Source organism: Malaclemys terrapin, chromosome 10 (genome assembly GCF_027887155.1).
Source record: "Malaclemys terrapin pileata isolate rMalTer1 chromosome 10, rMalTer1.hap1, whole genome shotgun sequence".
In the NCBI taxonomy this organism is placed as follows: domain Eukaryota; kingdom Metazoa; phylum Chordata; order Testudines; family Emydidae; genus Malaclemys; species Malaclemys terrapin.
The window spans coordinates 24,126,888-24,154,469 of NC_071514.1; the positions used below are offsets into that span (position 1 = coordinate 24,126,888).

At 42.9% G+C, this 27,582-nt stretch overlaps 1 protein-coding gene across 2 annotated transcripts in view; it reads right to left on the reverse strand.

Moving 5' to 3' along the window:
- Positions 1 to 27,582, reverse strand: part of WDR72 (WD repeat domain 72) — a 214,804-nt gene that overhangs the window by 161,008 nt on the left and 26,214 nt on the right. The window contains exons 1-5 of one of the 2 annotated variants that reach the window (XM_054042142.1): positions 21,076 to 21,249; positions 9,593 to 9,757; positions 8,155 to 8,261; positions 3,709 to 3,787; positions 501 to 675 (exon numbers count right to left, since the gene is read on the reverse strand). In XM_054042142.1, coding sequence (XP_053898117.1) covers positions 501 to 675; positions 3,709 to 3,787; positions 8,155 to 8,261; positions 9,593 to 9,745 — 514 coding nt within the window. In that variant the 5' untranslated portion in view covers positions 9,746 to 9,757; positions 21,076 to 21,249. Of the gene's footprint in view, positions 1 to 500; positions 676 to 3,708; positions 3,788 to 8,154; positions 8,262 to 9,592; positions 9,758 to 21,075; positions 21,250 to 27,582 lie in introns of those variants that run through there. The other variant, XM_054042143.1, reaches the window with a different exon arrangement.

The following is a 27,582-nucleotide window of genomic DNA, read 5'->3' on the forward strand; positions in this document are numbered from 1 at the left end:
CAACCATGTGCTTAACCATCAATCTCATGTACAAATAAGATATTTGATCAAGATAACTGTGTGAGCAAACTAGGTGAATAATTGCACAAGCACTTTGTTAATGCAACTGCACATAAACACTTTTGAAAATCAGGCCCTGCACACATATAATCTCCCTAATTTCACACTCATATAATCATTGTCACAGGTAGCCTATTAATCGAGCTAATTATAAGCAAAGTGTAAGAAAATAATTCTTTCCAGCTCTCAGGTTTCTGCTTAAGAAGCAAAACACAGTAATTTATGTCTGATTGACATTAAAATATAAATATATCTTCAAGTATCGATATTGAAGTATTTTACATCCTGAACGTATTTGTGAAATATAACAATATATTTAACTAACTATAATTAAAATATAGTATAGAAAGAATCTTTAGGTATTTGCTGCTCTATATAAAAACAAGACATGGCTGGCCGGCTTACACGCTAATTTCTGCATGTCACTACTATATATGTACCTTGAATCCTTGTGGAGTGAACAATACACATGCCACTGATCCAGTCAGAAGACTGAAAAGATATTAAAGTGTGAAGAACAGCCAAAGTCTTAGCATCAATAATGAGGACATCTTGATATTGTCCACAACATAGAAGCCAGCCATCTCCTGTCATTCGGAAGGAGCAATGGTAATACTGTCCAAATGGAATTAAGCAAGAAAAGGTTAATAGAGAGAGCTATACAAGTTCACTTGCATATTATTTCTGGCTTTCATACACACCATTTTATAAAATTTTAATTAACAAAAACAGGATTTTAAACACATTAAAACTTATTTTTTTAAACTGCATCAGAATCATACAGGTGAGCCAATTAATACCTGTATATAATTCTGAACAAACAGAAAAAGAAGAAAAAAGAACAAACACTAACATTCTGAAATGTATGATGGTAAGATGAAATTAATGCAAATGAATGCTTATTAAGGAGGCCTCATGCAGACTGGCTAACTATTAAATTCCTGGTGGAGTTAAAGGGGTTAATTTTACCCTATAAAACCCTAAGTGGGTTTGGGATTTGTTCAACTGAGAGATCTCATCTCTCCCCATCCATGAGACACTGCTGCCATTCTGAAGGTGCTATAACCTAAAACCCACCAGTTTGAAAAGAAGAGGGCTGATGGTAGGTTATTTTCCAGGAGGGATTCTCAACTATGGAATTCATTTGTTTAAAAGAAGGCCAAATTTGTCAGTATTCAGCACATTTTTGGTTTTGTAGGTGTCTGAGGGTGGGATTGGCTATTGGATGGTGGATGCAGAGTAGCTAATGTGGGTGTTATTTTGGGCAAGTATTATTATGGCATGCATGTACATTTGGATTTTGTGTGATTTTTATTTGTAATTGTATGTGTAAATGTTGTAAAAATGTCTAGGGCCTGGGACTGTTGCTTCAAATAGAATCTAAATAAAGTTGTCAAAATAAATTGAGTGATCATGTACTAGCATGAAAATATACTGCTGAATTATACTTTTTTATTCATTGTTGCTTAGCTCTCTATACTTTTAGTTTTAGAAACTTACTCCATTTTGTTACAGTTAACTAAATAATATCTGAAAATTATAAAGAGTTACATAAATAACAAAATGGAAAAAGATATACACATCTACACACCACTAAGAATGCATATCTGGAAATGTTATCATAGCTGGAAATGTTACTTTGGCTCCATAGAAACACAGCAACAAATGCGTTCAACCATTTGTAGCTACTGCTATTCTTTAAAAAAGCAGCTTTTAACTGGCAGACGTGGACAGTCAGCCCTCTAGGAAGAGAAGATCTCACATTTACTTAACCACAAATGATTAACAGGCCTGTTGCTCCTTGTGTTCAAGTTTCATTTAAAATGGCAAATGTTCAGTTTGCAGTGTCCTGACATCTGCCATTTTCTGCTGAGGCATACATGAGTACAGAAGGAACCTACGAAACTAGATTTGTGAAATGTTAATTAGCAATCAAGCAACATTTTTCATGTGCTGATACCATCAAAATCCGCATGTGTCTGCACCCATCTCAGAGTAACCTCCTGTAGGTAGGAATGCTCTCACAAATACTAGCAGCAATCAGTACTTTTGGAGCGGTAATACCAGGCAGTACTCACTTTTGAAGGCTGTACTTTTAAGAATGATGATTCCTGTCCTACCTACATTTTTTTTTTCAATTTTCTTCTTAGATACCCATTTTCTCCTTTTATCATCTTTTCAATGTCTCCACACACCTCCTAGTGAGGAGTGCTAGTCTTTCCTGGAGATTAGTATGTTGTTTCTCCTGCCCTCCCAAGCTACCTGGCGTTGAGAGCAAGGTATAAGGACTCTACCTCTGATCTCCTATAATAGCACAATGGACTGGTACTAAATCAACAGGCTAGCCCACATATCTACCTCTTTTTAATAGTTCTCCAGCTCCTTAACTCTTTACATCCAATTGAGCCACACCCCACAGCAGAACATATTGGACCCACTATTACAACATTATTGCTGTTGTATATGTATGGTAATATGAATTGTTGGGCAGTGATTTTCATTACGATATTGCATACAGGCCCCAAGTCTGTTGATAAAACTATAGAAGTGCATTTAATTGTTAATTGACAAGTTGAAGAAACAAGGTCATTTAAAAACTATCATTGATATTAATGCTTAAGTCAACCAGGCAAGCCAAAAAAGTTGCATGGAAACAGTATTACCTCTACAAGCTTTGAAATATTTAAAATTTTCCTGTAGCTTGGGAGTCTCATGAAAGCTCTAAAAAGTTCTCAGACCTTCAGCACTTGCAAACTAGACTTCCACACTCAAGAAAAACAGCATTTTAATTAACTTAGGGGCCCTGAGCAATTCTTTCATGAACACATCCAGAAATAAACCAGCAGCTCTCTGAATCAGAGCCATTCCTAAATCATATACATACATATTTCACACACACACCTCATTCTCTAGCATCTAGGTACTTAGCAAGTATCTGGATATACTTCAAAGCAGAGACTCCAAAGGCAATTGACTGAAGAAAGATTTAAAGCAATTTGACATCTAAAAATAAGTGTTCTACTGAGCTCTGTCATGAATGAAAATGCATTTTTGGAAAGAGGACCTAGTATTTTCCTGGAGGTTAGCAGCTAGGCAATCAAAACCCTCCAATTAATTTATCTAGGTTTAAAAGTAAGATCGCTAGCAAACTGTCTTACAAAATATTTGGCTATAGAGTTTGCATTTACCCATTTTCAAGACAGACGACCTTAAACTAACATTTTCCATGTTGCCCTTATGAAGGCCAAAACAAAAACCACAAGAAATGGCCTTGCTGTGCATCAATACCTGAAGCTCAAATGTCACAATCAATAAATATATGGATATTACTTTCTAGAAACATTAGTGGCTGAAAAAGAAATGCTTCTATTTGTCTGAGAAATAGAGGTGAAACACAAAGCGGAAATTTTTTTAGTTCATTTCCCAGATGGAAAATGAAACAGGAATAAATAATAAATGGTAAGATGCTACATATACTGCAACAAGTTTTTTGCTCTCTCTGTTTTCTTCCTTATGAAGTATGTTACATTCACAAACAATTTTCAAACATATTTCCCCAAAATCAGAGATATAATAAAATAATAATAAATAATGTGCAACTCACATTGTAAAGCACTGAAATATTCAATGAAAAGTTGCTATACTTACACAGATTGCTGTATGCCTATAAGGAAGGTTTGCGTTCTCAATGCACTGTCCACTAGTGACATTCCAAACACACATCTCCCTGCCAAAGATAACTTCATATTACTCTCTGTCATTTCCACTCAATTGGCTGGAATAATTTTGTGCCACCAAGTTTTTCTTTAGTACTGCACTTTTGTGGCTTTTTGTTACAGATTACTGGGTAAGAAAATGTTTTGGTCATTAGCAAGGGATGACATACAGTATCTGTTTCTTTTTGTTTTGGTAATTACACCCTGCTGTCTTGCAGCAAACCCTACTTTAAGGCCAAGTCTGGCCTACAACAAATTGTAGGTATACTGCCATTATGGCTCATCAATGTGTCACCATAACTATCATTCGCTGGAACTACATCCTCCTGAAAATGATTCATTTCACTGAACTTAAACTACACATTTTGAAAAGAATAATGCATCTTCTACAGCACCAGACTTTAGTTCTTGAGATAAGCTATCATTTTCTGTTAAGAATAAACAGTGCCACCATGAGGCTGTTTCTGAAGTCTATTTCTTCAATACAATACAGCATTTCATATATATACTACCTAATCAGTAATAAAAATCAAAGGTTAATATTTTGAGAACAAGCTTTCAAATATTTTTGTATGTTAGCCAATGTATATTCAACATGCTTTGGAATTAATGTCTAGTAGTTGTTCAATCAAGTTTACCTGGCAAGTGAAACCCTTCTGAGGTATGTCAAGTTGTCAGAGCTCGGCAGCTATGGACCAGTTCCACAAAGGTATTTAGGCTCTTAACTTCCATTGATTTGAATGGAAGTTAGATGCTTCTATATCTTTGTGGATCTGGGCATACATGTTAAGAAAAAAAAATCTACAGACTGAGTTAAATAAATGGTAACCATTATTCTTTCTGCAATTTAACCAAACATGTTATGCTATTCAGAAAATAATTGTTTCACAGTGTTGTCTGGAAGAGACTATATTAGGTTCACATTGGAAAAATAAAATAATTAATATATCAGAAAAACAATTTAGAGATTTAAACTTCAACTAATACTGTTAATTTCATATAATTGGCTAATCCAAAATGATTATTCAGTGTTTATTTACCACTGTGTACACTGTAAATAAAATCTGCGTATGGTATGTTCCAGAAAGTTAGCTAAACAGAATGATTTCTAATAATCATTGCCTGGTGGCGAAATTCTTCTCTCATTTATTCTGGCGTAAATGAGGGGTAACTCCACTGACTTCAGCATTGGATATCTACACTGGTATAACTGAGAGCAGAATTTCACCCACATTTCCATATTGCTTTGAAACGATAAGAGTTTGTTCTCTTCCTATGAGTAGGTAGAGAATAACACATTATAAATATTGTATCATGATGCCTTTTTTCTCTGACCAATACTGTCCACATCAGTGGATACAGGCAGGTAGAAATACACCTCTACCTCGATATAATGCTGTCCCTGGCAGCCAAAAAATCTTACCGCGTTATAGGTGAAACCGCGTTATATTGAACTTGCTTTGATCCGCCGGAGCGCACAGCCCCACGCCCCCCAGAGTGCTGCTTTACCGCGTTATATCCAAATTCGTGATATATCGGGTTGCATTATATCGAGGCAGCGGTGTATAAATCTTAATGGAATAAATTCAACATTTCCACACAAAAAAGGACACTAAGAATTGCCTTTTATGCATTTTTCTAAGGAATGTCAGCGACAGAAAAGAGGAAAGGCCCGGACATTATTAAATGGAATTAGAGGGAAACTTTTTCCACGCAATGTTCTTAACCACAATCCAAGAAGACAGAAACTTGAAAGTAGTAAAAGGACTGATCCACAGCCCAGAGTACACAATCTGACGAAGCTTGCCTCTGCTGAAGACAAGGCATCCTATTTGTAATCATTGCAGCTTCATATTGCAACCTTCCAGAGCTCAATGGTGAATGTCTTGCCATTATATCAGAGTGGTAGCCCTGTTAGTCTGTATCAGCAAAAACAACGAGGAGTCCTTGTGGCACCATAGAGACTAACAAATTTATTTGGGCATAAGCTTTCGTGGGCTAGAACCCACTTCATCAGATGCATGAAGTGAAAAACACAGGGGCAGGGGTTGCTTTACCAAGTGTGAGGTCAGTCTAACGAGATAAATCAATTAACCTCACACTTGGTAAAGCAACCCCCATCCTTTAATGTATTTATACCTGCTCCTGTATTTTTCACTTCATGCATCTGATGAAGTGGGTTCTAGCCCATGAAAGCTTATGCCCAAATAAGGTACCACAAGGCTTCCTCCTTGTTTTTGCCCTTATATGGTGCACCAAAGAAGTTGCCAGTGGTTCTGTGGAGTGAACATTTAAAGGGTTCTGAAGATCATTTGTCCTTATCTATACGTATCCCAGATACACAATACAATCAATCCAGTAGTGAGCTTTCATTGTTTCTCCAAATAACATATACATATGAGAAAGCTTTTAGTCTTTTTCTAAGTCCATTTTTACATGTATATAGTATTTAAGCAACGGAATACTTTTCCCACTTAGCACTGTATAGATTAGGGCCAGAAAAATGGAAGGGCAGAATTAAGATGAAAGTTAACCTCACTTTCAGTACAATGGCAGGATTAACTTTGGGAGTGTAAGGGGGATAATAAAAAGTTAATTTTGTAGGTCTCCAGCCTCTTTCCTTCACCTAGCTACCAAACTTCTCTTTGCCACTATCTCATTTAACCAAGGCAGCAAGCAGGGAGATGATTTCTTCAGCAGCAGCCCCCTCTAGAACAGGGCTGGGAATCCAGAAAGCATAGAGTGGAGTTACGAGGTGGCTGGCCCCTTTAAGAGGAAATGGGACCTCAGCCCACCTGGGCCCAGATCAGCTTCCCTCCCCAGGTGGGTAATAATGAATGAGGTAATGAAGTCATGGGATTAACTCAGGCTAGACCTTGGTTTGTGAGAGAAGAAGGGATGGACTCCTGGAGTAGCCGCTAAGGAAGCTTGAATACAAGCTGGTAACACTCCAGGTAGGAGGATTAGGCAGGACAGAAGCCTGGAAACCTGTAGCTGGCTTGAGGAAGCAGCTGCAGGGAGCAAGACTGACTCCTGCAAGGAGTAAAGGACCTGAAACCAACTTCAGGATGGAGGACTAGGGACTTTTGACTCAACAAGAGAGAAACATTGAACTGGGGTTGGGTCGAGGGTCCTTTATTTACTGAGGACTTATTAAGTTGTACCTCAGAAGGGGAATATTTTAATTACTGTTGGACTGTGATGGTGAGTTATTGATAAGCCCTATGAGATAAGGGAAATTGAGGCAGTTGTGACATTTTATACCTTGGGAGAGAGTCCTGTAATCCCCATATTCCTCGTTATATTTAACTGTGATCTTGCACATAAAGCATTCCATGTGAGGTATCAGGGGAAAGGTTATGAACTGCTGAAACCCACTGTTCTATCTAAATATGTATATCTTTAATACATATAAAGTTATGAGAATTGTGTTGTATGGTTGTCACTAAAACATGCTGTAAGTTGGGGAATCAGCCAGATATTAGCTCCCCGGAGGCAACAGCAAGGAAAGTAACCAACATGAGGGCACAGTGTCAAACAACACATTGTCCAGCAAAGGAGTTACAATTCAATGACTCACCTATATGAGGCCACACCAGGGGAATTGCTCAACCTTGCCTGGAGACTCAGCAATGCCCCCAGACATGCCTGGGCTTGTACTCTCCAAGCACATAGGACTGAGGGTATAAAACAGATACAGTGGCCCCATGCTGGGCCTCTGTCCTTCACCCACCTACACTGCAAGCAACAAGGACACTCTGAAGACTCCAACTAGCAAGGCATTTTGAGAGACAGCCCAGGCTGGAGAGAGTTCAGGGGGAACAACGGTCCCACAGTGCTTGGCTGCACCCCAGGGAACCCATCACAGCGGGGTGCTGCTGAGCCATGAGAGGATGCTTGAGAGACAGCCAACCCTGTTACAGGGCCTGGGCACATCAACCTCTCTCATAGCTTCATTCCCTTGAGAGTCAGTATTCATGATGCTAAAGAGTCTTCTGGTCCTGCCAATGCCCTCCCACAGCTCTGTGCTCCTGGTTGGCATAGGGCCTTGCCGCCCCCTGACAACGCATTCTCTTGGGAATGGGCTCCTGGCATCACATTGATTCTCTGGACCTGCCAGCCCTCTCTGCATTCCAAGGGATGGGCTTCCCATCTCCATGTTGTGTGTGGGCCAGCTGATAGTTGGGCATGGCAGAAGCAGAGACCCTCTTTGAAGAGGAATCCTATAGAATAACTTTACTATACTAAGTGACCACTGCACCTTTCCATGTTATGGGGGAAATGGATTGAAAGTCTGCTGCCAAATGCACAATTTGTTCTTAAACCTTGCCACATGGTTTAAGATGCAAAAAGTAATTGAAAACTCATAGTTACCTACCCATTTTCAGTAGCACTAACCACATATGGTTGTTTCTCAAAGTCTCTTGCTTTCGCCAAGCATGTTACTGAAGCAGTATGACCAAAGAGAATTTCTTTAGATGAAATCTAGGAGAGCAATGCAGTTATTTCACTTAACTAAAACAGTACTTTTTTGTATAAATCATCAAGTAATCCAAAATTAAGAAATACCTTCATTATTAATTTTATTATTGACTCGTAGACAGTACACATTGTATTCCTACATAAGGCCAGATTGTGCCCACCAGCTCCAAGGATGCACAAGCAGAGAAGTGTGTAAGCCGCACTTGCCTTTTGCACCACTGCACACAGCAAGGCACGACTGCAGTCCCTGTGATCACTGTGGTATAAAGACTGCCCGTTTTGAGTGGCTTCTGGTGTGCAAGATGCTCCAAAAGAGTCAGAGAACAGGACAACCCCAGCCCTGACACCCACTACACACCAGATAGCAGAAGTGGCTGAGCGCACTAGGGATCTGATCCAGCAATGCACTTAAGCAATAGGCTTCACTAAATCTAAAGGACCTGTATTTTGATGGGCAAAATAAGACTATATTTTTCAATTAAGTTAGCTTAACTTATTGGAAAGCCCCATTAAGATGCCAGAAAACATGGTTTGAAGCCGCGTTAGCTTAACGTTATTGAAAAGTCCCGTTAAGATGCCAATTAACTCATTTGAGCTAACATGACTTAAAAAAAGGTATCTAAACACCTACAAGCTGGGGGAGGAAATCTGCCTTAACTCCTACTGGCAAGGTGTAACTTCGCAACACTCCCCAACCTATGTCTGTTTGTAAATGGCATGCTTGAGCCCAAACAAAGAAAAAGTAAGAGCATGCCTGAGAACACAGCAGAATCAAAGCCATAAGAATGATGGGTTACAGTAAATAAACATACTTTTGCTACAAAATTATATCACTGATATATTTTACACTTCATCCCACTTGGTCCATCTTTCCTGAAACAGTTCATTTGTTAACTTAAAGAATGTAAGGCTTTCCATTTCTCTTAGTTCTTTCATTCCTATCAACAACATTTCTATAATGGGTACCTTCTCTGGAACTAGAGGACCACACTTTGCCAATGATTTTAAAGAAGAACTCTCCAGAACAGGACACATCATAATTATACAGATTTACTAACTGCCATCATCTGCTGCACTGGATCTCAAATTGTGGTCCATGGCTCGCTAATTGTCCATGGAACACTCAATGAGGCCTGCAAAGAACTGGCTGCTCCCGTGAGATTTACATTTTATTTTCACATTTATGATATTGGTTAATTCATTTTCTCCAACAAAAAGACCCCCACACATTATCTTTTACACTAATCACAACTGAATTATATATAGTCTATTAATAATAAAAGGTGAAACTCCAACCAGGTTATTTGACAGACAACACCAAAGTGGTCACAAACCTTTAAATCTGATGAGAGAGTCCAAAGACATATTTGCCCCTCTTGACTTCCTGTAACAATAGTCTGCTGGTCATCTGTAATCATTATGGCAGTGATGCTGTGAGAGGGTGCTCTTTTCCCCCACAGTGCCACAGCTGGCACTGAGGTCTTCATAGTGTACAAAACCTGAAAATAAAAAGAGGGCAAAATAGTTGTAAATAACACAAAATATGAAAAATATAATCCCAAACATTTCAAAGGGGTGATCACATGATACTGTTCAAGGAGCCAGGTTTCAGAGTGGTAGCCATGTTAGTCTGTATCAGCAAAAACAACGAGGAGTCATTTTGACACCTTAGAGACTAACAAATTTATTTGGGCATAAGCTTTCGTGGGCTAGAACCCACTTCATCAGATGCATGGAGTGGAAAATACAGGAGCAAGTATACATGATGTATTTATACCTGCTCATGTATTTTCCACTCCATGCATCTGATGAAGTGGGGTATAGCCCACAACAGCTTATGCCCAAATAAATGTGTTAGTCTCTAAGGTGTCACAAGGACTCCTTGTTGTTTTTGTTCAAGGAGCATAAATTGAGATTTTGAGAGTCAGGTAACTGAACAATGATTGGTTGCTGTTGCAAATACACTACTAATTCCTCATTATTGCTACCTAGTTATAAAAGATTAAGAATATTTTGGGAACCATATGGGTTTAAGACCACTGCAATAAATACTATTAATTTAATTTAGATTAATATGATGACATTTCCAAAAATGAAAAGAGTACTCAAGCCATGGTTGTCCAAGCAGCTTTCCCCATAACCACTCTGAGATTTTCTATATGGGGAGGGTTTGAGTTCCAGAACTGTGCTTTAACTCCCTTTGTTTGGGTTTCGTTTTTTTGCCTTGTGCTGGCCTAATTCTTTTCTTGTGTAGCTTCCATGGGCCAAAAAGCTGCTATCTCATATTCACGTAATTACTTTTTCACCATACTTTTTGTTGTTCAGGTTACTATGCTCTAAAAAATGTCTAATGCAAGTCTGGAGCGCTCCCATTAATGTCAACTGTAAAACTCCCTTTGTCTTCAAAATAAATAATATAGAGATCTGAATATGGTTTGTTGCATTGCCTAACTTGTCTAAAAAACATGGATCTTCAAATATTTCCATTGTTATGATTCTCTAGGTAGTAAGTCTTCTGCCCTATACATATGTCTTCTGTTCATATCATGTGAACTGATTGTTGAAAGGGGGAGCAGAGAAGTGCTTGAGTGCTGGATTTTGCACCTTTAAACGTAAGTTTTTTTGCACAGGAACATACATGTTTTAACATGAAGTTGATTATCTACCCTATCATTATTTGGTTGCTTGTGCCAGAGCCTTAAAAGGACACTGTAAACTACAGTTTTAGAATTTGACTTCTAAAACTTTATTTTTAATTCTCTGTGAACTTATATAAAATATTTTTTCCTATCCATTTTGTCCTTATCCACTTAGCAATCACTGAAGTTTTACTTTTTCTTTCATTTCTGCTACAAAGTAAACATCATATCAGCTTAACTAGGAATATTCTGTTAACAGCAAAGCAAGCAGGAGGAGTTCAGTGTTTCTGTAGGTCCTATAAAAATGGTAACTACTAATTTAACAATTTTAGAGTAGGTCAAATTTTGGATCTGAGGATTTAAAAGTGTTCCTACTATCTAAATACAGTGGGACTTCTCCTCCCGGACCTTGCACTTTGTGTTGTGCTTCCTTTTACACTAGTTTGCACTCACTTTGCACAGTTATAAATGATTATACTGGCACAAGGAAGCAGAGAATCAGAACCAGTATTTTTACCAGGATATTTGATTTGATACTAAGCAAGTCAAGAGTAACAAAAGAGTGTCAAAACCAGCTAAAATTGTAACACAAGTCTCTAGAATAGACTGGTAGAAAACAGATTTACTGTATTTATACATTTTTTTCTTGTTGTGGACAGACTGCTATGGATGAAGAACCATCCACTGTTTATTACCAAACTATTGCAGAAGACAAAATATTACAATTAGAAAGGAGAGTAGGTTAAGTCTGAAAATTTTATGAAGACATTTTGTATTTGTCTTTTTGTATTGTAGCCTCTCTAAATATAAAAGATCCATAGAAGGCACAGAATTAATGTAATATTCTTTAGTAGTTATTTTTCCTCTGCTGGTCTGTCGTCTCTTTCAGATCAAGTTCATCTGATTCACGAAACACAGAACTATAGAAGACGTTCCATTTTGCATAACAGTTATCCTGTTAGAATGTGTTGCTTTCGTGAGTTTTTTAGAAATACTGTGTATACATACACACTTTGTCTGACAGCATTTAGCTTTATCAAAGTTATTTTGTTATGAGGATGCACCTAGAGCAAAATTTCTTATATTTTATCAACAGATTTTTATCAGAGTATACCTTTTAAAGGTATAATCTGTTTCCACAAAGTCAAATACCGCCAGAGGCATATTTGGGCTACATGTAGCTTATCAGCACGTGTTAAATTCCACCAGCTCTGTCCACTCAAGCATGTCTGATTCTTGGTATTAACTCATAACCCGACTCTCAATTAAGCTTCTTTGCAATGCTAGGAAGGGACTCAGTTTGGATCCATAATAAATACTTTAAACTTTGAACAAAAATGTATAAGGAATCGGGAAGAAACAAAATTTTAGTTGTTTGGGGAAGTGTGAGGTAGGAACTATAATATACACCTTAATATTGCAACAATGTGCTGGCAAAACCCTGAAGTTCAAATATTCAGTGAAGAAATTCAAAATACTCATGTACCAACACCATGTTATCAGATGCAGTTAACAGCAAATTAAAAATATAGAAAATATGATTACAAGATATTAAAAAGCTATCGCAAGTTTTCTATCATTCAAGACATTTGGGCCTGATTCTTAGTTATACTAGGGCCCTTTTCTGCCACTCTTGCAGCATGAGAGGACTTACTGGGTATGGAAATGGCCCTCTGAGAATATTGCCTGAACATGGAGCCTCCTCAGCTAGTGCAGAGATAGCAAAGGGGCTATGCACCAATTGTCTTCCAGAACTAAGGCACGTGGCAGGAACAGATGAAGGTGTGTAGGGAAGCAGGCCAGAGCCCACTGTACTTAAGCTATTCAGTTTCTCCTAGGCCTCACTAGGATCAATAAGAAGCAGAGTGTATGTCAGAGTAGCCCTGAGGCCAGCAACTATGTGAAAGAGCCTGGAAATTCTGAAATGAGCCTTATGGAATGGCTGACAAATGCTATCTCCTAGGCCAGGACCAGACTCAGACTTTAAGGTCATAAGGGACCATCATGATCATCTAGTCTGATCGCCTGCACAGGCTTCCAGATGCAAAGACACCTTTACAATACTTCCCCAAGCACAGGAACAGATTACCTGAGAACTAGAGGCCATTATATAATTCTCAAAGAAAAGAATCTTAACCCTCCAAAGCTCTCTTGATGAGAAGTCTATGGGTGTCAAGAAAAAAATTGGCTCCTGTCACTCCCTTAGGAGAACCATTTCCTTCCCCCATCCTGCTTCCTGTCCACAGCCTAATAAACTCCTTCCTTTGTCCTCCCAATGGACCATCATGATTACACTACCCAGAAGTCTCCTCTCAAATGGCCATCTCGCCATCTTACACCAAGCTACAAGCCAGAGCTTTCCCTCCTCTGGCTTGCCTACCGACCATGTCTTGCCTCCCTTGCTGGTTCCTGGTTCTAGGGAGGCCTTAGCAACAGTGTGTTCTACAGAAATGCAACACAGAACATTATTAGCCTGGAAAAACTGTGTTATGAGTAAAGTACAGATCATATAATTTAGAGGATTTCAGCAATTTTACTTTTGCAATTCTGGATCATTTGTACAGAATCTAAACTGTAATTAAAAACCGAAGGCTCCTCTTATGCAGGCTGAGCAAGACCATTGGAAGCTAGGGTAGGAGCTCTGAGGAACCAGACAGCTGGTAGGCCATGCTGTCCTGGTATGGATTTCAAATAGAAATCAAGTCAGGACTCCTTCTCCTGATTGTTTTCTCTTTATGGATGGGGAATACCAGCACAGGAGAGGTGGGAATGCCTACGAAGTCTCAACGCTGAGCAAAGAGGAGAAGGCCAAGTCACACCTTTTAGACTAGAGACAGTTCCCACATGGGACTGGAGCTTGCTTTCTCTGTAGAACCCCAGGATCCGTAAAGTAAGCGAACCATAGCCCACCTGTTCCCCCACCCCTTCGGTCCCTGCCCTAAGAAAAGTATTTGTCGACAACAGACTTGCTGGGCAAGTCACACATCTCTGTGCTTCAGTTTTCTATTTCTAAAATTAGAATAACAACACTCCCCTGGCTCAAAGGAGAGGTCTGAGGATAAATTTGTTAGGGTCCATGAGATGTTCAGATGCTAAGGAGAAAACCTAAAAACATGCAGTGAGATATGAAATGTAAAAACTAAGCCTGCACCCTTTTGAAGTCAATAACAACTCCCCCCGCCCCCAGTTAATCTTTGTATTGAGTTTCCTCAAAGAAACACTCCTCTTTGGAATCCTTCAAAGAGCATTATGTCATTTAGTGATAAAGAATAAATGATCCTCCTAATTGTGAACATAGACATCAGCGCCCACCGTTTCTCATATGTATCATCCTCTGAATGACGAATTCCCCTCTCCAGGAATTGCTGCCTCAACAAGTTGGTGAAATGAAAAATTAATTCTGACAGATGCCTCAATCAGAAGTTACAGGCCATCATACAACATGTGAATAAAAGTTCCTCAAGTAGAAAGTTATATAGTATAAAAAAACTTCAAAGAGAACTCTGCAGGTAATACAGTCAATCTACCATCTACCAGAAAAAAATCTTTGCGGGTTTACATTTCTAATTATTTTATCTTTGCTAGAACTTCATATTCTTGGATTACACATATACTTTATTTGTTGTTAAAATATCTTAAGAAAGACATTCATATTAATAAAAGCCAGAGCTTTTAGAAACTAATTAATTGTAGTCAGCAAATACATTTAATCACCACAGGTGCAAAAACAAATGCATACTACAGACGTGTGATCAACAACAATAAAAGAATTGAGATGTGAAAGACTTATTGCTTTTATTAGGTCAACAATCGAACTATTTGAGGAAAGATGGGCTAAATGGGTTGAACTGATTAAAAACAACAGCATGTGTGCTTCCTCTCAGGCTTGCAAAATTCTACTTACCCAGCGAGACTAATATATTTTTGATAGGTGAGTAAAATATCATTAGTTTTTTTCATGAGCTTCCTCATCATGGTAAAATGTAAGGTAGTAAATTTTAGGCACAGGCTGGTAAATTTTCATGACAGTTTTGTAAGGCTGCTGTAACCAAGAACCTATTTTATTTCCATGTTTCTGTTCTGTTCTTTGGCTTTGTTTTCCTGACAACTGTGTATTACTGCTTATGTTAAAAAAAATTAATGGTCCTGTAGACAGTTTTGTTTATCTTTAATAAATAAAATTAGTTACTTTCAATAAAGGTATATTTTGACCTGCAGCCTACAGTCCCAGAGTGCAGTACTCACACAACCCCCACAAGCTCCTTACACATTATAACAGTAACACACATCATCCTTAGGGAAATAAGTGTTGGTGGTAATTAACAGAATTTTCAAATAATATAATATAATCATTTCCAGGGCTTTAAAATTCCATTCATTCACTGTCTGTAGCAAGTAAAAAATTCCCTGTGAGAGGCATAAAAAAACCCCAACAACCTTGCCTTGACCATTACATAACTTGCCAAATGTAAACCAGTTGTAGAATATAGTGCTGTTTTTCTAAGTCTCCAGACACATAGCTCCAATTCTGCTGCTGTGGCAGCTAATAGCTTTGCTGTTCATCTCAGTTGTCATTCAGAACCCTGTTTGCAGTCATGAAACTTATTAGAAGCATAGGTTAACTGCACTCTGCTACTGCTTGGGGAGTGGTGGGTGGGTCCGTGGACTTGTATGCAGGTGGGAGCAATGGAGGGGATAAATTAGAAAAAAAGAAATATGGTATTGACAGATATTTGATGGAGAAGTGGAAGTAGAATAGAGATATAGAAGTTATAGGGGAGGAGATAGGAAACACAATGTTGAAAAAGAGAAATAAGGGGTGAGCAAGGACAAGAGGAAATGACAAGATAGGAAAAGAGAACCATGATATACCTCTATCCCGATATAACGTGACCCGATATAACACGAATTCGGATATAACGCAGTAAAGCAGCACTCTGGGGGTGTGGAGCTGTGTGCTCCGGTGGATCAAAGCAAGTTCAATATAACGCATTTTCACCTATAACGCGATAAGATTTTTTGGCTCCCGGGGACAGCGTTATATCGGGGTAGAGGTGTAATAAAGAAAAAATGTTGTTTAAAAACAGAAAAAGACAAAAATTATAACAAAAGCAAGAGAGATGTATTAAATTATATTTTTAAGTTATTAAATAGGAAGTTGATTGACAATATATTGTCAAATATGGGCAATGTTTGTAATATTGTAAACATTTAAGCTAGGGACGCATCTGTCAGAAAAACAGAGGAGAAAGACCAGAGTGTTTTAGGCAATCACAGGATGACTCTGAGCCATCAGTGTTATGTGACCATGAAAAAATGCAAATGCCATCCTTACATGTATCTGGTGATGCATTTCCAGTAAAGATAGGGAACTATTAATGTCAGTATATGAGATGCTGATAAAAACCCTAATGGAATGCTGTGTACAATTCTAGTTACTCATGTTCAAGAAAGATGAATTCAAACTAGAACTGGCACAAAGAAGGGCTAGCAGGATGATCAAGGGAATGGAGAGCCTATCTTACGAGAGGAGACTAGAATAGGCTGAGAAGGGTTATGATTGCTCTCTGTACATATATAAGGACTGGGAACACACCTGGGAAGGAGAAGAGCTATTTAAACTAGAGGACAATGTTGGTACAAAAACAAATGGGTATAAACTGGACATGAATAAATTCAGGTTAAAAACTAGAAAATTTCTAACCATCAGAGGAGGGAGGTTCTGTAACAGCCTCCCTATAGAAGTAGTTGGGGCAAACAGCCTAGCTAGTTTTGTAATGGAGTTTGATAAGTTCATGAATGGGATTATATGAGAGGTTTGTCTGCATTAGAGGGGCCAGGACTTAATGACCCAAAAGGTCTCTTCCAGTCCTATATTCCTATGTTATTAAATACAATACACAGTGGAGAGTGCACAACTGAATGGTTCCTTTAAGTTGAGGGGACATGGCCTAAGGGTGTATGGAGGTGTATGTTTTCCTTATTTAATAAACTCTAGTCATCAGGAGAGGGTGTGTTGGGTTAATTATTCCAACGCTGAACATATCAACCCCACATCTTCACTCCTAATGGTCCTCTATATTCCTGCCAGGACCCTAAGGATCTTACATATATTATTCAGTTCTGCTTTAAAAGACCTCCTCCCTTCATATTCCTCCTTCAGGCCCAGCCTGGCTGCCAGTATACTTCCATCTTAAAACGTAATGGGACTCCTCTTGGGACCTGTCAATGCTACTCCTTAAATGGCCAGAGGAGTCACTGTTGAGTGACATACAGCTCTCCCCTGGGATATGAATGTACTGCCTTTGCAGTCCAAAGGAGCAAGAGACTGGGACCCGGAATCAATACAACCCATTTTAACTAGCAAGAACCACCTAGTAATACCTTGTTTGTATTTCTTGAACGAGTGACACAAGAAACACTTATTTCATTCCTCACAGTAATTCACCACAATCAGAAGGAGCACAGTAAGGGCAACACCATCTCCCAGCTGCTGATTACATCAAAGGTTTGCAGCACAAATTCAATTTTATGATGTTAATCTCAGCCTGCCACTCAGAAATTTTCTCTGAGGGATATGATTTTTCTGTGGATTTCATTTTAAGAATGATTTTCTTCTTCTACAATCAATAAAGATATGTTTTCATCAAAAGACTCTATCTTGGTAGAATTCAATTGGCCATTTCAAACCCTTTTGGTGACACAATATTAATTAAAATAGTTTATGTTACACCTAAATTGGAAAATGGGGCAGTGAAAACAGCAGCTACTCAGAACACATGTACTTAACACACTAGTATGGTCTACAGTAGAATAATCTTCACTTCCTTGAGGTGGTCATGTTATTTTATAAATTATATCAATTTAAACTTACCAAAAAAAAGTAAATGCAAAATCAAAGAGTGTGTGAGACACAGTATAAATTCTGGCCACTTCATCCCTAGACAATGAAGGCTTCACAGAAATTATTATCCTCTTAGCTAAACATTTATACAGCCATCAAACTTATATTTTTTGTAAGCTAATAAAAGAGACTCCTGCTGATTTTAATGAGAGTTCTCAGGGATTCTGTATTTATTTAACATGTAAATGTGGTTATGGAACCACAAACTATGTGGTTGTGGAACCACAAACATAATAAATAACTTGATGGAAAATAATTTATCTCCATCATTGTTGCATTTGAGTGCTTTTTAACATCTACAGCAACAGCATGAAGTAGCTACAGAAAACGAAATATTCTTTTCTAGTAAAGTAGTGTAAATTCTCACAAGGGTATGAACTTTTGGTAATTCTTAAATGAGTAATGTCATGGAAGCCTTCTTGTATGGGACTCCATACAAGTTATTTATGTGCTGAAATAGTTTGCTTTAAAACCTTAATCAGGCTTTGCAAAATCCATTCAACAGTGTCAATAGGAAATCTTCTCTGATGACCCAGGCCCATCTCTTCCTGCAGAATGAAAACGTTGATGGCCCACTCACATTGACTACAACTGGATCCGGATTTCATACTAATTTGATACCCATTGTACTTGTAAAGATGACTTTCTGAATGTTAACTGTTCCTAATGTGAACAGTGCTGTCTGCCTGAGTCTGCAGACAGGCAGCTCCACTGAATCTGCTGCTTATTATCTGTTGTGTGGGCAGACACTTGCACCCATGCAAAGCCCCATTGATTTCAGTGGGACTATGCATGGACAAAAGGTTCTGCCAATATGGAGATGATTGCAGGATCAGGGCCACTGTTTGTAAAGTGCTGTGGAAAGACAAAGACTATTGAAGTGCTAACTATTATTATTATTCCCCAAGCCATGTCAGCCCATGGACTGACGCAGAGTCATGTTTAATCTATGTTAGCTTTGGTAGAATTTCATTTTTATGTGGAATCCTGGGATTCTGAAATGCATTAACCACAATTAAGCCTGCAAAACATGTCTGCAATTACGTTGTTTTAAAGTGAAAAGAATGTCTTAGAATCCAACTAGAAGTCAAGAAGAAGTGGAGAATCTGAGAAAATAAAACTCCACAAAGTCTCATGAACAAATTGACAGGCAGTGCACAGCCAACTATGCTTTAAGGTAGTCAGAGTTTGTCTTCCTTAGGTGACCTTGGACTTATTTAGCACAAAAACCTGCTGATCAAATAGGTGGTGTTTTGGGTTCAGCTACACAATACCCAGTAATGTTGAAACAATAAACAAAACTGGAATCAGTTACAGAAAGGAAACAAAACAAATAAGCATTTTCCATACCTATTCAATGGCCTCTAATTAGTGGTATAATCACCTCTGATTAGTAATGTAATTAACTGTATCTTACTGAAGCTTTTCAACCCCAAAATTCCCCTTATATTTTCATTTTGCTATTCATCCACCTTTGTGTATCTTCTCCAATATTAAATAGATGACTTCCCTGCACTGTTCTTTGTTACATGGCATACTACTGTTTAGTGTAAACATTTACTAGTGAGTTATTATACATACTTTGGAACCTACTTGTAAGCAGCTCAGATACAAAGAAACTCTGTTTAGAGTGAGGCAGAAAGAAAGTTCAAAACTGATTCAATGCACTGAATGTGCAGATTGCACTACTGGTTACAGTGAGCACCTGCTTATAGCGAAGGTGGTGTGTCAAGGGGAAAAAAACTTCACTAGAAAGGCCTACTAGTGTAATTGAATATGGTCATATTAACTAGCAAACTTCTCGAGCAGAAGTAATACACTACAATGAATGTCTGTGCTATTAAAGTTCCTAAATATCACATCATTGACATACTGACATGTCAAAACTTAACAAAATGGTTATAAATGCTCTGTTACTATCGCTAGCACTGGTTTAAAAAGTATCCTGACAGCACTGATGAATCAATGCAGTAACACCACAAGAGTTCACGCTGATCAGAGTAAATCTCATAGAGCAAACTCTCAATAAGAACAACACAGAACCAGACCAGTTTAAAGGGGAATGGGAATCAACAATTAGCTATTTCAAATTGAATAGCATAGAATTATAACATGAAAATAATAAAATAGTTGTACTGTACAATACTTTCAAACCTGTGTGTACAAAGTTCATTTACCTAAATATAAAAGCCCTCATTTGGATTGTAGAAGAGGTTTTTCAAAGGAGTCTAGTGGATTTAGACACCTATCCTTCACTAAAATAATGGAAGATATGAATCTAAATCCCCTACATTGCTTTGAGAATCCCACTCTAGATGTCTAACTTCAGGCACCCAAATCTGAATATTACAAAATGATATAAATTATGGTATTTACCCTACATTCACGTGGGTCCAAATCCTGAGGTCCTTACTCACTTTTTACAGTCTTTACTTTGACAAAACTCCCACTGACTGCCATGAGGTTTTGCTCAAGGAATGAATAAAAAAGTGAGTAATGCAGTCAAGATCTGCACCTTAGAAAATCTGATTTACATAGCAGATTAAAGATCTAAAAACATGCTGCAAACCATAATGATCAGAGATATCTGGAGCAATGCTCTTCTTATCCACACAGAGGTGGGGGGGGGGAAAAAACCTACCAAACAAACAAAAACAAAATAATAGCACAAAAAATCTCATACCTGCCAGAAACGCAGGGTACTTTCCTACCCTCACAAAAATGCTTTGGGAAGCAAAAGCCTGTGATATGCCCCTAATAATGAGATATGTAGTTATTATTATTCTCATTATTAGTGCCTAACTGCGCAGAGGACCCGGTTAGGGATAAATATATAAAAAGACAATCCCTGCCCAAAGCCAAAGCACTTTCAGCCTCAGTAAAATGTTCTCCTATTGAGAACTATGCAACCCCCTGTAAAATATTCACAGATTTGCTAGATGTCTTACAGTTCTGAACGTCGGAGAAAGTGACTAAAACAAACAACAAACTTTAGTCAGAAGCTGGTCCCCCATCTCTAACCCTGTCGGTCTGGCACAGTGTGCAGGGCTGGCAAGAAATTGAGCTCCCATGCCCCGGAGCGCCCTGTCCCGCTAGCGGTGCAGGCTCTTCCTGGTGGACGCAGAGACTAACGGGGCCCCAAAGGGGCTTGAAAACGTAGGAGAGGGGGAATCTCACTGGAGGGGGGTGGCTGTCCCTGCAGGGGACAACGCGCGCAAGGGGAGCGCTCCCAGCTCGGATGCTGAGGGCAGCGCACGGGCAGAGCGAGCCTTACCTGCGGCGGCTCCCTGGGCCCGGGCCCAAGGCGGGACGCGGGAAGCCGGGAGGAGGTGACGGGGTGCGGAAGAAGAAAGCGCAGCTCGGTTTTATGCCGGCTCTGGAGCGGCTGCACCCTGGCCTGACCCCGCCTTGGCTGCGGACCGGCCGCCGCCGGCCTCCTGCGCTAGAAGTGGCCCCAGTGCGGCAGGAACTTGCTGTCCCTGCTCCCGACCGGCGGGAGAGGCGAGCCCGGCCAAGGCCCGGGACTTGGGCACTAAGCCCGCCCCGGGAGGAGACTGGGGCAAAGTGGGGAACGGGGCTGCACTGGGGGCTGCACACGCCCGCCCCCCGACACACACACACTGAGCTCCACGAGCCGAGAGCGGGCTCCCGCCGGCAGGGTGGGCAGCCAGCGAGGTGTGCCCAGGGCAGGCCTGCGAGGTAAGAGCTTCCCGCCTCTCCCAGTCACACTGCCCCCCTTGCTGCAGCTTCTGCAAGAGACTTGGCAACAATCTGGCCTATTTCTAAAATGGCAATTGGGCTTTGTATGCAGTGCAGTGGTAGCCCTGACGGGCCCAGGATATTACAGAGACAAGGTGGGTAGGCAAGAGAGTCCTGTGGCACCTTTAAGACTAACAGATGTATTGGAGCATAAGCTTTCGTGGGTGAATGCCCACTTCGTCGGATGCAAGGTGGGTAGGGTTGCCAATTCTGGTTGGATGTATTCCTGGAGGTTTCATCACATGACAAAACATTTAATTGAATATTAATCTTTAATTCCTGGAGACTCCAGGACAATGGTGTTAGCACGTCTTCACTAGCAGCGCTGCCGTGGCAGCTTGTGTGGTCGCAGTGCAGCGCTGTATAAAAAACCACCTCCACAAGGGGAATAGCTACCAGCGCTGAGAGCGCGGCTGTCTGCCACTGTCTGCACTGGCACTTTGCAGCACTGAAAGTTGCAGCGCTCAGGAGGGTGTTTTTTCACATCCCTGAGTGAGAAAGTTGCAGTGCTGTAAAGTGCCAGTGTAGGCAAGCCTTAAGTGAGGTAACTTCGGCTGGTGTGAGAGACAAGCTTTCACAGCCACAGAGCTCTTCAGGTCCTGGGAAGGTACTCCCAGTGCCACAGCTAAATGGGAGTTGGAACAGATAGTTTAGCATAAGCAGTTAGCACATAGTCTAAGGGACCATTCAAGGCTGAGTGGCCCACTAACACCTCTGCAGTTGTTGGACAAAAAGAAGGAGTGTGATAAATGGAGGAGGGTGGGGTAGCTCCCTTTTATGGACACCCACCCAGCCAGTTAGCTATAAAATTCCTCTTAGTAGCTGTTCTCTACTTGCTTTACCTGTAAAGCAGGGGTCGGCAACGTTCGGCACGCAGCTCGCCAGGGTAAGCACCCTGGGGGGCCGGGACAGTTTTATTTACCTGCTGACGCGGCAGGTTCGGCCGATCGCAGCCCCTACCCTGGCGAGCCGCGTGCCGAACGTTGCCGACCCCTGCTGTAAAGGGTTAAAAAGTCCATAGGTAAAAGGAAGGGAGTGGGCACCTGACCAAAAGAGCCAATGGGAAAAACTTCCCCTTTGTCTGTCTCTGTTTTTCTCCTGGAGAGACGGTACAGAGCAGCTATGCTGTAAGACAGGGATCAGCAACCTTTGGCACGCGGTCAGCACATCCCTCAACCCACGCGGCTTCCCGCAGCCCCCATTGGCCTGGAACAGCGAACCGCAGCCAATGGGAACTGCAATCGGCCGAAGCTGCAGATGCTGCAGGTAAACAAAGCGGCCCGGCCTGTCAGCGGATTTTCCTGACGGGCCGTGTGCAAAAGGCTGCCGATCCCTGCTGTAAGAGCTTGGGCCAGGTATGAAAAATCATCAGATCATACCTAGAAACTACTCATTTAAAACCCCAGATATGTAAGAGATCAGGAAATGTCTAGAAAGATGCGATTAAGTTTCTCTCTCTTATTACTTTATTGCTTGTGGATTCCTCTCTGCTAACCCCAGGTGCTTTTGTTTTGCTTGTAACCTTTAAGATGGACTTCAAGAAAGCTATTCTGGATTCTTAATTTTTGTATTTGCTCTTTTTAAATCTAGCAATAGCCTAAGTTTCCAGATGTATTTTCTTTCTTTTTGTTTTTAATAAAATTTATCTTTTTTAAGAACAGGATTGAATTTTTGTGTCCTAAGAGGTTTGTGCATATGTTGTTTAATTAGCTGGTGTCAGCAGCTGATTTCCTTTGTTTTCTTTCTCAGCTCTTCCTCAGAGGGGGGGGTGTGAAAGGGCTTGAGGGTACCCCACAGGAAGGAATTCCCAAGTGCTCCTTCCTGGGTTCTCAAAGGGGGTTTTGCACTTGGGTGGTGGCAGCATCTACCCATCCAAGGTCAGAGAAAAGCTGTAACCTTGGAAGTTTAATACAAGCCTGGAGTGGCAGTAGCATTTGGGGGGCAGCATTTTCTTCGGTGGCGACCACAGCGGCCAGATCTTCGGCCGCCCCGGTCGTCATCGTCATTTAGGCAGAGGGAGCTGGGGCAGGGGGGCGCGGGGAGGGCCGCCTGCAGCAAGTAAGGGCAGGGGCGGCACGCAGGGGAACTCCCCGCCCCAGCTCACCTCTGCTCCGCCTCTTCCCCTGAGCACACCGCCCCGCTCTGCTTCTCTCACTCCCAGGCTTGCGGCGCCAAACAGCTGTTTGGCGCCGCAAGCCTGGGAGGTGGGAGAATTGGAGCAGTGACGGCGTGCTTGGGGCGGAGGCGGAACAGAGGTGAGCTGGGGTGGGGAGCTGCCGCATGGCTCCCCGGGCGGGGGGGGAGCTGCCATCGGGAGGGTGCCTCAGGGCGGGGGGGGGAGCTGCCGCCGGGGGGTGCCTCAGGGCGGGGGGGGGGGGATGGGGAGCTGCCGCAGGGCTCGGGGAGGGGACGGAGCAGAGGTGAGCTGGGGTGGGGAGCTGCCGCACGGCTCCCCGGGCCGGGGGGGTGAGGAACTGCCGTGGGGGGGGCGCCTCAGGGCGGGGGGGGTGGGGAGCTGCCACGGGGGGGGCACCTCAGGGCGGAGGGGGAGCGGGGAGCTGCCGCAGGGCTCGGGGAGGTGGGGGCGCAAGGTGGAAGTTTCGCCTAGGGCGCGAAACATCGTTGCACTGACCCTGCTTGACAGGGGATCAGTGGGTTACAGAGCATTATAATAAGCCATACAGCCATCACTGTCTGACCTATCGGCCTTTCTCCTTAAAGGAAACCTGCACAACACTTTCAAAAGATGAGCCTGGGAGCTTAAATTTATAACTTTGCTAGACACTAAAAATCATGGACTGAACAGAGACACTGGATTTATGCCTTATTACAACAATCTGTAACCCACTAACCCCCTCTTTTTGTTCTAGGACTGCAGAGGTGATAACAGGCCAATTCACCTTGAATGATCTCTTAGAATGTGTGCTAACTACTTCTGCTAAACAATCTGTTCCACTTTTTATTTAGCTGTCAGGCTCAGAGTACCCCCCAGGACCGGCTCCAGGGTTTTGGCCGTCCCAAACAGCCAAAACAAAACAAATAAACAAAAAAAAGCCGCGATTGCGATCTGCGGCGGCAATTCGGTGGGAGGTACTTCTCTCCCAGGAGGAGTGAGGGACCGTCCGCCGAATTGCCGCCGAATACCTGGACGTGCCGCCCCTCTCCGGAGCCGCCGCCCCAAGCACCTGCTTGAGAAGCTTGTGCCTGGAGCCGGCCCTGATACCCCCCAGACCTGAAGAAGAGCTCTGTAGAACCCCAAAAGTTCATCTCTCTCACCAACAGAAATTAATCCAATAAAAGCTATTACCTCACCCACTTGTCTCTATAATAGTGCTTTGGGCAGCTGGAGTAAGGCTTGTGTAAGTGAAAGTAAAGTTCTGCGGCATAGACAGGACTAGCACTTTCCCCAGTGGGCAGGCTCAGGTGCAGAGAAGTTAAGGCCAACATTTCCAAACATGGATACCTTAGGGGTTGTCTACACTGGCACTTTACAGCATTGCAACTTTCTCGCTCAGGGGTGTGAAAAAACACCCGCCTGAGCGCTGCAAGTTTCAGCGCTGTAAAGTGCCAGTGTAGACAGTGCAACAGTGCTGGGAGCTGCCTTCCTAGTGCTTTGAACTATTCCCCTCGTGGAGGTGGTGCCGCGACTACACAGACACGTTAAAGCGTTGCCACGGCTGCGCTTCTGCGGTAGGGCTTTATCATTGCTAGTGAAGACATGCCCTAAAGTTCAGTTTGATTTTCACAGGTGTAGGTGTTGGACACCCTTTGAAATCAGTGGGGGCTGTAGAATATCAACATCTTTGAAAATCAAGCTGCATATTTGACTGCTTAAATATGGATTTAGGTGTTTAACTGTGGCACTGAACAGTCAAAACTTCTGGTTTAGGTGAATAGCCCAGGATCATACAGCCATGGCTGAGCATGGAATAGAAACCAAGTCCTGATTCACTATCACCTGTTCTAATAACCAGTGTGCATCTTCCTCCATCAGATTTCCCTCATACGAATTGTCATAGGGCATGGCTACACTTGCAGATGTAGAGCGATTTGAATTAAACCAGCCTTCGTAGAGCACAGTAGGGAAAGCGCTGCAGTCTGTTCACACTGACAGCTGCAAGTGCACTGGCGTGGCCACATTTGTGATACTTGCAGCGTCATTGGGAGCGGTGCATTATGGGCAGCTATCCCACAGAGCACCTCTTCCCATTCTGGCCCTGTGGCTTGTGGGAATGGGGCTGGGGGGTTGTGGGGCATTCTGGGTCCTGTCCCAACGCCCCGTGATGCATTGCTTTGCATCCCAGAAATCCCTCTGCTTCCGTCCACATTTGGCGCCATCTTTCAACGTTTTTTGTGCTGCGTGCTCTGTCTTCCCTTTTTGGTCTGCGGGAATGGAGCCCGAACTGCTGAGGAATATGCTGACAAGTCTTGCCAGCATGTCACGTTTGGCAGCCGAGTTACTCCTTAACATCCAAACTGACAGTGCGGACTCCGATGACTATATCGACTCGAGTAACGCATATGACACGAGACTGCTTGTGGCATTCACGGACATGCTCACCCCCGTGGAACGCCGCTTTTGGGCTCCAGAAACAAGCACTGTGGGATCACATTGTCCTGCAAGTCTGGGATGACTAGCAGTGGCTGCAGAACTTTCAGATGAGGAAAGCCACTTTCATGGGACTGTGTGAGGAGCTCGTTCCCACCCTGTGGCGCAAGGACGGTGGGGAAGTGGGAGGCTATTGCAATCTGGAAGCTGGCAACTCCAGAGAGCTACCGATCGGTTGCTAACCGGAGTTGGGAAAGTCTACTGTTGGGATTAGGGTGACCAGATCAGAGATATCAAATATCGGGACGCGTGGGGGGCGGAGCAAAAAAAAAGGGGGGGTTCAAAGGGGCCGGGGGCATTAGCAGGCCCTGGCCGCGCGTGCTGCCCCCCCTGCGGATCCTCCCGCCCCCCAGCCCGGCCACATGTGGCACGCAGTGGGTCCGGGTGGGGGCAGTGCGGAGCAGGCAGGGAGGGCGGAGCGGGCCGAATCCCCGCTGCTGCCAGGGAACCCCGCACCTCTCCCTCCCACTCGCAGCTGTGGCTCCTTCCCGGTCCCCCACACCTAGTCTCCCTCCCGCCGGGAAGGAGCTGCTGGTGCGCAGCCGAGCGGGAGAGGCGCGGGGCTCCCCGCGGGACGCGCGCCGCATGTGCCCGGGGCAGGCCGGGGGGCGCGTCCAACCGGGAAGGAGCTGCAGCCGCGAGCGGGAGGGAGAGGCGCAGGGCTCCCCGGCAGCAGCGGGGATTCGGCCCACGCCTCCGCCGCCCACCCGGCCCCTGCACACTCCGCACTGCCCCCGCCTGGACCCACCATGCTGCCCTGCGGGCTGCAGGGCTGGAGCAGCCTCTGCGCTGCGCTCCCGGCCCCGGGCCCCCATGTGCAGCAGCCCGAGGGCCGGGCAGGAGCCCTCTGGCACGGCGGGGGCTCAGAGCTGAGCCCCCCATCTCCCTCCCTCCCTCCCTTGCCAGCCCCCCTTTGCCCGCCCGGTGCCTGGGTGCCAGAACTGACTCACCAGCTCCAGGATCCAGGTGCTGCCACCACCCCCTCCCTCTCGGCTTGCGCCGCCATGCACCTGCAAGCCTGGGAGGGAGGAGGAATGCCGCGTGGTTGGGGAAGAGGCGGGGCGAGGGCAGGGATTTGGGGAGGGAGCCAATGGGGGAAGAAGGAGGTGGAGTCAGGGCGGGGGGGGGCGTGAGTCCCTCCAGGAGGGCAAAATTTCTTGAAAAGCAAATATCGGGACAGTCCCGATAAAATTGGGACGTCTGGTCACCCTAGTTGGAATCGTGTTGATGCAAGTTTGCAGGGCCATTAATCGTATCAGAAGAATGGTGACTCTGGGTAACGTGCATGACATTGTGGCTGGCTTTGCACAAATGGGTTTCCCTAACTGTGGAGGGGCGATAGATTGGACGCATATTCCAATTCTGGCACCATTCCACCTAGCCTCCGAGTACGTTATCGAAAGGGGTATTTCT